The following is a 12,262-nucleotide window of genomic DNA, read 5'->3' on the forward strand; positions in this document are numbered from 1 at the left end:
AACATTTTACATCAACAAATATTGCGGCTTGACTGCTGGAATCATAAGTGATTTATCTTTAAAAGACTGTATTTGCAACTGGATGCAAAGATTCTTGATGAACTGCCATTACATTTAAACTACTGGTTTTTATTGGAAGTATTTTGATTGTTATCTGTTTGTTCTCCATCCTTGAGAGAAATAAAACAAGTGTCTCAGCTTTCATTTTATCGGATAGATGGCACCACGTAGCATATTTCCCATGCTAGTTTGAATTACAGCTGTTTATCTTTCAGCTTTCTTTAAGATTAATTAAATGCAAATGTAACTCCACAAATCATGGGATTACCTGCCAGACCCCTTATTAATACCTTCACTTAAAAATCCCTTTGCCAGAGAGTCATTAATTTGCAATTAAAAAAAAAAAAAAAAGAAAAAGAGAGAGAAGTGCTCAAGCAGCCCTTTGCCTCCCAACAACCCGGAGATGGCTGCCCAATTAGTCCGGCAGCATTCGGATCCTCCTTTCAGGCCCTGTGGCCCTTTGAGGACACAATAAGGCTCCAATGATAACCTGGCAACCTAGGTAGAAACTCAGCCAAGTGTGAGCGTTTGAAGCTGCAGCTTGGCTGCCATCGTGTCGGCGAAAAGAAAGAATTCAGGCACCATGTCATCCAGTACAAAGGATAAAAACAGATTCAACCGGAAATTCAATGTGGCACCACATATGGGATACATGAGTGCGGTTACACAACAGGCCACATATTTTTTTTGAACAGTCTCCTGCATGTGATGCCGAGGACATGTGTAACCATCATAACGTCTCTAAGAATCTGTATTTAATTTGAGCTGGGGTGGTGGCAGGGATTGGAGATCTGAAGCCGCCACAGGTTTGTGGCAGATGGCTCTGTGTCAGCTATGACAAGCAGCCAGGCTCGGCTTCCTCTGCAGATTTTCTTTTCTCTCTGATCAGGTAAATATGGGCACACTCTGGAAACTTCCACAATTCTGCCTGAGGCTGCAAGTTTGTGACTTAGCCCCATCTGTCACAAATCTTCCCTCGGTTCTGCTGCGAGCAGAGACCTGAATTTACTGCCGAGCGCTGCCCAAGAAAACCCGGCCGTCTCGCCCTGCGAGGAAGCACAAGAGAGAAGCACACAGAGCCCTGTTAGAGGCTGGGACACAAAATGCAGCAAGGATTTCAGGAGGGGTGGAAGACACTTGGTCAAAGAACACTGATGTGGTGTTATTTAAAAATGGGGTGAATTCAGGGTTTGTTTTTTTTCTAAGACAGGTAAGCTGGTCATGAGACCCAGGTTATTCGCTCCCTCTGCTTTTCTGGTGGTCTCTGGACACACCAAGGACTGAACACCCTCAGGGACCAATGTGCCCCTCTCACCCTCAGACATGGCAGAACCACGAGCCAGCAGAAGCAGGGCCTGGCCCTGCTAGACCATCATCACTCTGGGCTTTACTTGGGAATAATCTCTTTTTTTTTGGGGGGGGGAGTGATAAGCATACAAAGATCTGGACATTCATTTTTTCAAGGAATAAAATTCCATCACCATCTTCCCATCAATAGTTCCTAAATATGTGGGGATCAAAAGAAGTAAAGTTTTCACATTTTCAAATAAAGCAGCATCTTCCCATAAAGAGCAAACAGCATAATGTCAGTAGCAGAACAGTATTTTTCATTAAATAATCAACTTGTTTCTAGTGTCCTAAGATCAGAACTGAAGCACTTAATATCTACTCTGCCATCATTAGACTTCAGAGCTAACCTTTAGAATTTAATAAGGAGTCTTCATCCATTCAGAATGGCTCTTTCAGGACAGCTCAAGTTCAAGCACACAGTATTGATTTAGTGTAGATTTTTTTGCACTTTTAAAAAAATTGCCTTAACAAAATTAAGATTTAGAGATTAATTTTCCACACAAAACCTGAGATTTGGCAGTAAAGACTGGAATGATTAACAGAGCCAACTTGTATTGGGTCAGACCTACTCTGTGATCCAGTTCCTTCACTCTGCAAGTGAGTAAGGGGGAAGAATCAAGGTGGAAAACAGTTTGCAGCAATTATTTTTGGAGTTCAATGGTCAAACTCCAAGCACTTCTGGAGACCAGCATCAAACCCCACCATTGCTTTACATGAATTGGGTGCACTGTGAGGCCAAAGGCAGAGTTATTTAACACACCTCAGCAGAGTAACAGTACTTCCATGACCTAACTGGTCTGTTCTGCAGTTTCTTATATTGGCATTTTTAAAACTCACCTCATTCTTGCTGTCTTTAAACACAAAACATCAAATTTTCAATGCAAATCTATGCAGTACCTTGCATAGGATGGCTCAGAACGCACTGAGTGACTGTAACAGTGGGAAAACAGTTTCCTGCTTTTTTCCCCAAGGTAATTTGAATAAACTGTACTGGAAAAAAAAAAAGTTTTCATGCTTTTTGCAACTTTTCCTCCTATTTCCTTTGACCCATTTCTCCATCTACTGTTTTGAAGTGGCTGTGGCTCATCTGCCAGTTCTCATTTGCTCTCTAAAACTCCCCTGGAAGCTATCTAATACTGTCAGGATGAAAAGTTCCAAGTCCTGGTGTTTATGCTGAAAGTTGCCCCCATAACTGCTTTATTCCTACTCTGCCAGTGCAGCCAGCTGCTGTGAGCTACAGACCAATATTTGGGGACATGGTGATCATGGAAATGTTGGATCAATGGTTGGACTCAATGGTCTTAAAGGTCTTTCCTAACCTAAATATTTCCATGATTCTGTGATTTTCAGAGAGCTGGAGTCTCCTGGATATTTTACCTCAAAGAGCCAAGAGCAAGACAAACCCAGAGAGATCAGGTGCAGGCCACCTACACACATATATATCTGCACATATATCCATTTATCTACAGCTGGATCCCAAATTAGACAACTCCAACTCCCTTCCTGCCATCTCATTTCTTCCACAGTGAAGATCCATGTTAGCCAGGCCGACCTCCCTCTACCACAGTTACTTGAAGACTTAAGGGTCACCCAAAATGCTTAAATTGTGTCCCACAGCCCAGCACATCTTCCCACCTGTGCAAACTCCTAAGCTAGACAGGGGGTTCACTGTATCAGCCACACACGGGGAATGGGAAGTGTCTTGAGCCTAACCTGCATGTGATCCTGAGCAACTTAACCCAAGTTTGAAGTCAGATCCTACTTTGAAACTGGCCCTGCTTTGAGCAGAGGCTGGGCTGGTGACCTCCAGAGGCACCTTCCTTAACTAGTCTGTGATTCTGTGCTCCAAATAAGTAATGGAAGTTTTCTTTCACATAAAAAAATCCTTATGCTTTACATATTTTCCTTAGGATCACATGCCTAAGCACTGGAACAGAGATGGGAGAGCATGGACAGAGAGCTCTGCACTCCAGAGTTCCTTTCCCCACAGACTCTGAGAAGCAGCTCTAACCCACCTCTGAAACCATTTTAAATCACGTTCACGGGAAACCGAGCAGCTCAAGAGGCAAATACAAGCTTCTCATTTGTGTTTCTAACCTCCTTCTGACCTGCACCTAATGCTAGACAGGTAAAAGCAGAAATTCAATACAATTCCTTATTTTTTAACTCTGCAAACCTGCTCTGCTAGTGAACAGAAAGCCAGCAGGATGGATGGAAATACTTGCTCTATTTGCATACCCTATAAAGCTCTGAATTAACTTTATCAGCCCGGGACAAAAGATCTGGAGAACACTGTAAGCAAACATCTGCTCAATATACATTCACCATTAAAAAGTAAACAGTAGGATTGGCTCCATAAGGAACAGGTTGGGAATTATCAGAGTACTACACATCACATAAACTGATGGCACGGCCCAGAATTCTCTAAAGCAATGATCACACCAGCACAAAAACAGCTCTCAAGCATCAGAATTGCTTGAATGATGAGAGATTAGAGTATAAACGTGGAATAACATTCACAAGGAGAGACAGAAAGGACTGGGATACTGTGAATGTTTGACAAATGTTTATAAAATAATGGATGGTACAATAAAGATGGATGGGGAGCTCCTGCTTCCAGGCGACCAACTCCAGAACAAGAAGACACTCCACACAACTGAAGGTGGGGAAAACCTGAGCTAATTAAGGAAATTATTTAAACACCATCACAAACAAATCATAGAATGGTTTGGGTTGGAAAGGCCCTTAAAGACCATCTCATTCCAAGCCCCTGCCATGAGCAAGGACACCTTCCACTAGACCAGGAAAAATGAATTTCCAATGGAGTTTTGCTGGGGATTGGGTAAAGATAAAGGCAGAGGCGCCATCCCTGGCTCTCACATGCCCTGTACAGGAACTGTGAACAACAGGGCTGAGTGGCTGATGGGACATCTGGCATCAGGCTCCCCTGCATCCTCACGTGCCCAATGCCCTGCATATTGCACTGAGAGTGCCTCCTGCTGCTTCCCTAGCTTTGCCTAAACATGAAAGCTGGACCAGGAGCAGCTTTCCCCTTCTACACATTTCCCTGAAAAACCCAAGATACTGCTTTATCTGAAATCAGAGAAAAAAGAAAAGGAAAGAAAAACAAGAAAAAAAAAGTTTTGTTAGAACTGCCCTATACAGCCAAATCCTGAGACTGGAAACAATTCAGATGTCTATGGTCTAACTGGGATCTTAATTTGATTTTACAGCAGTTTAATCCCTTTGAATTCAGCAGACTTCCTTCTACAGTGGTGTCAGAAAGAAAAAAATCACGCCATGTGTCTTTTCATAGGCAGGTGAGCTTCTGTAGTGTGATGGAAATGAGAAGATGAATGTCAGAAAGTGGGCCAAATTCTTTTCTCCATTAAACAAGCATGAGTGAGAGTAGGATTTTTCTGTAGGAACTGAAGCTGACAGCATGTCAACCAGCACTCATTCAGCTGGGAGGGCTGGGAGAGATTATTTAAAGTTGTCAGCTCCTTCCATGCCTGGCTTTTGGCAACTCTTCTTGTCCCTTTCCACTGTATACTCTTTATACATGCTGTTTTAAATTAAGAAACTCAAGTGAGGAAACTAAAAGGTAAACTTTAAGAAAATGATGCAGAAACAAATGCTTTGACCTATTTTATTTTATTTATTTTAACTTCAAATCTACTAGATAGGGCACACTAACAGGTCCTGTGGTGTGCCCTGACCAATGCCCTGTTGTTGTTACTTGCTTCAGTCCTCTGCTTACCTTGGCAACCAAAACCACCCAGAACTAGAGTTTGATTCCATGAAACTGGAACAGAACAAATAATTGATAACAAATGAGATTTGCTTCCCTCTCATCTCAGTCTTCTGCTAATAACTGGCAGAAGGCAAGGCTGAAACGCAGATGAGGCAGCCCTGAGTGCTGTGTGAATACTCAGGGTGAGCAATACATCATCTGGAAAGGTTTTCATAGGTGCTTACATTATGGACATTTTTAAAAGTCTGCCAGCAGGAATCTGCTCTGTGGAGTTAAGCTACTACAGTTTAATGCCTTGGTCTGTGCATTTTCACAGGGATGTTCCCTATGTCCAGCCCCCAAACCCACTGCCCTGCTGCCATTTATCTCCTTTCTGCCACTAATTTTGTTAGCACAAGCATTGAGGACATCTGAAGGAATAAACTGCCTGTTTAATTAGCCACTGTCTAATTATTATAGATATCCTGAGTAATAAAATCCCAACAATATGTAAAAGGATAAGCCAAGGTGATTGCTTCCCAACTTGTGGAGCAGAATCCCCAACCAGCAGAGAAAAGCACTGTTTGCTTTTTAAGCATTTCTACTTCCAAAATGTCACAGATACTTGAAAAACTCAATGCAGAGAGTATGGCAGGATGGTTTCTGAAAGACAAGGAGCTGGTTAACACCGACTCTTGTGCTGGGATCTCTTTTCTAACCCACTAAAGCAGAGATAATATTATAGTGATCTGAAAAAAAAGTGAAAATACTGTGCAAGTGCTGAGTAGCCTTCAGGATTTCACTCTGTTCAGTTCCTTCCAAAGCAGCATCACTCCAGATGCAATGACCTTAACAGCACAGCTCTGAGCTTGCATTTCCCAGGAGGTTTTGTGGATGGTCCACAGTGAAGGAAGACTAGGTGTATGTGGGTGTAGGCACAAAAGGACAACTCTAACAGCATTCTCTGAGCTGATCCAAAGCTTATTAAAACAACAGGGATATTTCCTCTGCTGCTCACAGGTGCTGGATTAGGCTCTGCTTTCCTCATTTTAAAACAATCCCTCACTCAGCTCCATTGCTACCTGTTGCAGAGGTTAAGCTCTGACACTCAGAAGATCTGCGAACCCCATGCATGAGGGGCAGGATAAACACCTTCAGCTTCTGCCTGCTAATCATCCCAAGGAATTCTTAAAAAAATATAAAAACAACTTCAAGCAAATCAGCATTTTGCCTACAGGGCTTGCGCACACATTTTCAACCTGTACTATTTTATATCAGTATTTTTTGCATGCCTTGGCTCTGTGTTCAGGAGCTGGGATCCATGTGGGAGAAGATCCATGTGAATACAACCTGAGCTTGAAGCATTGGGAAATGCCAAGGTAAACATTTAAGGACTGCTTTCCCTTTGAAGCCCCCATGCCTAACTCTACGATACTATTGACTCAAGAAGTAATGCTGAACACTGGAAGTGTTCAGTCAGCATTTTAAACTATTATGAGCTACCTTCTGAACCATTGCCAAGTTAATAGACAATGAAAGATAATGAGCTTGAAATTGGGTGTTAAATTGCATTTTTGGTTCTCTCCTTTTTTTTTTTTTTTTTTTTTTTCCTTGAGGTTTAACTGTTTCCTGCAGAAACAACATCATCTTTGATGTATCATTATGTAAATGCCTATTTTTAGGTCACAAAAAAAGTCAAGGCGTGGGCTAAGCCCTCGCTGCTCTTGCTATGTGTGTGCAGGAAGGGGAAGAGAGGCAGACGAGACACAGCGAGACCCAACACTTTCTGGTCCCCAGAGGGAGGGAGGGAGGTGGAGGCATGAGGTTGGGTCTGTTGGCAGCAGGAGACTCCAAATTAAGGAGGAGATTACTCGACCTGCTCATTAACAGTGAGGCTGGATGGAGGAGGGAACGCTCCAAGAACCGTGTTTGTGTCGCACGGGTTAACACGAGGAGTATTTCCATGCACCCCCAAGCCTTTAAGGACTTTCAGCTGAATTCAGGGGTTTTTACGAGCTGAAGCACCTCTGTTGTGCCGGGGTGATGTGCATCCAACCTCCAACCTGCCCACGGCAGAGCCAGGACAGTAAAAGTCAAAAACCGCTGTAAATGTGCGAAGCAGCGTGCAAAAAGCTGCAGTCATTCTTCTGAAAGCAGCATCGTGTAGTAACAGCTCTTCACTGGAATAATGTAAAATTTAGTGCTTCATCTACATTCAAATTTAAAAAAAAAAAGAAAAGCACGACTCCCATCAGTGTAAATACACCATTTAAAACCATGAAAGTCGGCCTAGCATTGAACACTTGAGCAAAACCTGAATAGAGAGTTTGCCACTGAACCTGGACTTTCTCTACAGAAATAACTGCAAAAAAGGGGACATGATAAATACCAGTAAATTAGGCTCCCAATAAACTTTAATGCTCCACACACCTTAAAAAGAAAAGGATTAAAATAATCGTAATTATGAAAATCACTCAAATCATTCCAGAAGCCAAAGAAATCTTACCTGATACCTGTCACCTGCATTTTTTGAAGATTAAATTAGGATAGGAAGGTAGGCTTATCCTCATTAGTATAATTGTAGGATCTTTCTTTTATTTTCCTTTTAAACTAATGAGTTTCATTAATCCAGGTTCATTTTTATAAGCCTCTTGGGTCCAAATGTAAAGGACAGTCATTTCAGAAAACAGTAAATTAAAAAAAACATGTAGCATGCATTAAGTGCACGTATTTCATAAGACCTAGGTTAATACAACTGGCATCTAGTTTAATTAATCCTTGTTAGTGTAACGACTAATATCCCTCCCTAGCATGTTTCCTTTAAACATTAGTATGTTAATTAAATGTTGTTTTTTTTAAGGGTTTTTTTTTCCCCTTTGTACTTCAATATGGCATTATATCATCTAAAACTATTCCAAACAACTACCTTATAGAGATGTCTCCTTACAATATCTGGTCTCTTGCAGAAATTCTGAAGCCTTTTAAAAAGCTGTTCAGGTGTAGAATACAGATATTCAGCTGCAGGAAAAACAGATACATTTTTAATGAAACAAAAACCTCAAAGCACACACTCGATATTAGTCACTTTACTAATTAAAAATGCATATTGCTCTGTGCCGCCTCGTGTTTTACATTATTTAAGCATGATTTTATAAGGTTACCTCAGCTCACAAGGATCTTTAATGCTAAATAAGACTGTGTAGTTGTGCTGTTTAGACATCTCCTTTGGGTGATTAAAATACATTATTCTAATGTAACACAATGCATATGTGATACATTTAGTGATGAGATTTTTCGAAGAACTGGTACTACATTAGTGTGTATCCTGTACTGCAGTTGCATACTATTAAGTATTAAATTGTTTAAATAATTTGGTGTGATTTTCAGGCCTGGCTTTTTTTTTTTTTCCTCTTCTCTGTATCAAAAAAAAAATCTGCAAACCATTGCAGCATCAGTGACCTTCTAACAAAAATCTATCATTACGGGATGTGTATGCTAACAATGAAGAATGCTATTTCAAAACTTGCTTTTTTGTTATCTTAAAAGAACAGATGGCAAATATAAACTTCGTCTAATGTATTAAAACACATAAAATTTGCCTTAACACTAACATGTTGGCTTGCCAAATAAACAATTGCTTTCACTCAAGTTTATTCCCAAACTTTGGGTTTTAGCAGGAATCACGTTATTACGTTTCAGCAGAAGGAATAGGCAACAAAGCAGCTACCTGGGAATATCTCTGGGTACACCAAGGCTTTGGGACACAGCGGGTAACAGCCACAATGCACAGCCTCGATCCTGAGGATTAGAAATCACAAATACACAAAAATAGACATTAGTCAGCCTAAAAAATTATTTCCGTGCAAGAGCCTTGAGGTTGCCTGCATGCAGCAAGAGGGAAACATTTTTTTTTTTTTCTTCAGCAGCATAATCCTTCTAAATGCCAAAGTTGCTCTTTTTAAAGAAAATTTTATTGATCATATGAATTACATAGAACAGAACAGCGAGCATATGTTTTGTTCGCTGAATAAATCAAAGCGCAGCTCTGCATTTTTTTGTTTTTTAAATACTGTTTAACACATTTTATAATCAGCAGACAGACACATGTAACAACATGGTGAAGTATGGACGGCTTTGCTTAATAATGCTGCTGGAAAACAAGGGGCACGTTGGCTACACCAGGGCGTGTTGCAGACACGCACACCACCCTCACCTGGCACAGCAGATATTCCCCTCAGACTTCCAGACTCCAAGGGTTACAGCTAAATATAACCCAGGAACAACTTGCAGCATGCTCCAGGCTGGGATATTTCAGCTTATTCACGTGCTTTGGATAATTTCCTTTATTTTTCGGGACATAAACTGTTGTATTTTTTAATAACCGCTGATGGAATCCCTTTGCCAAAGCGCGCGAGGCTTTGTACTTGCTTTTTGCTCCCAAGGAATATTTCACATATCTCCCAAACATCAAACCCAAATATTTTAGAATTGCACCGCCGTGGCGCAAAGTTTTCCAGTAGCAGAGCTGTCCCCCTTGGAGTCCAGGTTTTAACAGCCGAATGGGTTAAAGGCATCCAGGTTGCAGTTTATATTTTTCACATAATGACCACTGATCTGACACAACGTCCCTCCAAAGATACAACCGTAATTTCTGTTGGCCAGAAATTACACAGTGAAATTCAAAACACTTCTTAAAATATGTTTATTTTATGAGAGGCTTTGAATTTCCTCCAACATGTTGACCATACGAGGGCTTTATTTTTAACTTCAGTTTCCCTCATTCCCCAGAATAAAAAAAAAAAAAAATCTGAAATCTTGTCAACGTTCACCTTTTCTATTTTCAGTGACAACCCAAAGGCTTTTGCTACCTCCGTGCGAATGTCAGGTTTGGTACTTTATTACAGGTACCCTGAAAGGACTCTGTTTCCTTTAGATCTATTAAATTTTAAACAGGAAAAAAAAAGAAAATAAAGAATAACAAATTCAGCTTTCATGCTAGAAAACTATGCATATCCACAAACCCCAAAGACACATTTCTCTGCAAATGCTTTTGCTAAGAAATGACTGCTGGTTTTTTCATAAACTTTTAAAATTTGTAATTTATGGTTTTTTTTTTAAATAACATATGCACTTCAGATTGCATTTTAAACATTAACAACAATTTCAAAGTGTACATCGTCTAGCACTATATTTTTTACCAAAGGGAAATGTTTCTGATGTGTGATTTAATTGATGATTTCAGTTCTTAAATATTGTGTCATATGTCAAAGCAAATAGATTTTTAAAGTTTTCTTTAATCTAGGAGAAAAAAAAAAGAGTGAAACTGTGGACATTTCAGTAATAGCTCAGATCACTAAGTTATGTTAAAATATTTGCTTTTTAATCATATCGTCTGCATGGAAAAAAAAAAAAAAAGAACAGCTCCCTAAAACAAAACTGCAGGCCAAGATGGGATCTGAGTCATCGTTTGAGTATGAAATTTCCCCTTTCAAAAAACCTCTACCAGGATCATGAATTAGTAAAATCAGAATTTATTGCCTTTGTGGTTTGTTGGATGAAAGTTAAAAATTTGGAATTCTTTCATTTGCAAATGATCTTATTTGCATACTCCTTTTTGCACCAAAGTTTGGGTGTATTTTTCTGACCAGTCCCTACTATGAGTAGTAAGCTTTACTACAAACCTTACACCTTCCATTTGTCAAGACATAAAGATCAAATCAAACTGGGCAGAGCTCACACTGACATAGATTTTGGTGTGAGGATGCTCAAGAAATCCTTTAATTTCCATGCATTTCTGTCCTCTCCCAGAAAAGTATCATATCATAACAATAATACAATTACTCCTCATTTCAATCCTTAAGCACTACTAGTTAAATAATAAATAAGAGTTACGATTGATCTATTGTTAAAATGGCTAGTAAATGGTCTTTTTATTCCAATTAACAAATCATCTGCTAAATCTATGAATCTTAATATTCAGGTCTATTCACTTCAATTCATACAATTTATCTGCAAATAGTTGTTGGGCTTTTGATTCTAAATATAATTAGCTGATAATTTTGCTTGGCTGAATTACTTTTCTGGAGGGCCTGCTAAGGCTCTCAGTCGCATTATCTAGCAATAATGAATCTGATAGGTGAAATTTTTTACTGTAATGAGGATGAGACACAGTTGTGACACCTGAGTCTAGTAATAACAGAAGACTGCTAATTATCGACAGCACTTTTTTGTGTGATGCACAGAGAAAAAAAAATCCCTCATTATTAAAAAATAAAAAGTTACAATTATAAGTGACACCGGAGGAGAGTAAATAAAATGGAGTGATTAAAACATTGCTGCTTTAAGGGTGTTTTTAATTAAGTGGAAATGCTAATGTTGTCATACTTAGCAGATGGGATTAAAATTAGTTATTGTAAGTAACTCATATTTTATGTTATGGTTTCCACAGCATGTCTACAAGATCTAAGAAAGTGATACATTCCATAAGACATTTAAAAAATGAAATTCTCATAGTCTTTACAGCTCATAATAATGAACATCATGAATAAACTATTGAAAAAAAAAATCCTGCCAAGGCTTTTACCATCGTGACTTAACTCGCATGGAATGCAACCATAATGTACTGGGCTGCTGGAATCACACTGCTGGTCTGCCTTTGTCTTTTGCTGATTGCTGCATTTCTGATTTCCTTCACACTCAACAATAACAGAAGTTTGGTGCTTGGGCAGGAATCCAACATCAAGTGTGGTGTCAAGAAGGTACAGCTTTGGTGCAAGGGAAGATGATGACCACCCACCAAGGTGACGCTCTAAACGAAAGCACAGGATGCATCATGTAACTGCAGATAAAAACCTAATTGCACACTTTCTCCTACTTTATTTGTGTAAAATTTTCCATCTGCTACATCTAAAGATGTCTAAACTGTTAGTATCAAACCTGCATTCAGCTGCCAGCTGTGCACATTAAGGATTGCAAAACACTAAGTAAATGAGGCAGCATAAAACCGAGTAGTACTGGTCCATCTGCCCAGTACTAGTAGGGACCCCCATACCTGGTCCTTTTAAAGCCCCACACTGCTGCTCAAATTGATAAGGAAAATACTTAATAACATGCTTTAAG

At 39.7% G+C, this 12,262-nt stretch overlaps 1 protein-coding gene across 2 annotated transcripts in view; it reads right to left on the reverse strand.

The window, feature by feature from the left end:
* Positions 1-427: 427 nt before the first annotated feature.
* Positions 428-12,262, reverse strand: part of GTDC1 (glycosyltransferase like domain containing 1) — a 170,106-nt gene continuing 158,271 nt past the window's right edge. Inside the window, exons 10-12 of one of the 2 annotated variants that reach the window (XM_066553885.1) lie at positions 8,871-8,941; positions 8,070-8,161; positions 428-1,106 (exon numbers count right to left, since the gene is read on the reverse strand). In XM_066553885.1, coding sequence (XP_066409982.1) covers positions 1,023-1,106; positions 8,070-8,161; positions 8,871-8,941 — 247 coding nt within the window. In that variant the 3' untranslated portion in view covers positions 428-1,022. Of the gene's footprint in view, positions 1,107-8,069; positions 8,162-8,870; positions 8,942-11,778; positions 11,952-12,262 lie in introns of those variants that run through there. The other variant, XM_066553886.1, reaches the window with a different exon arrangement.

The sequence above is a fragment of the Molothrus aeneus genome, chromosome 7 (genome assembly GCF_037042795.1).
Source record: "Molothrus aeneus isolate 106 chromosome 7, BPBGC_Maene_1.0, whole genome shotgun sequence".
In the NCBI taxonomy this organism is placed as follows: domain Eukaryota; kingdom Metazoa; phylum Chordata; class Aves; order Passeriformes; family Icteridae; genus Molothrus; species Molothrus aeneus.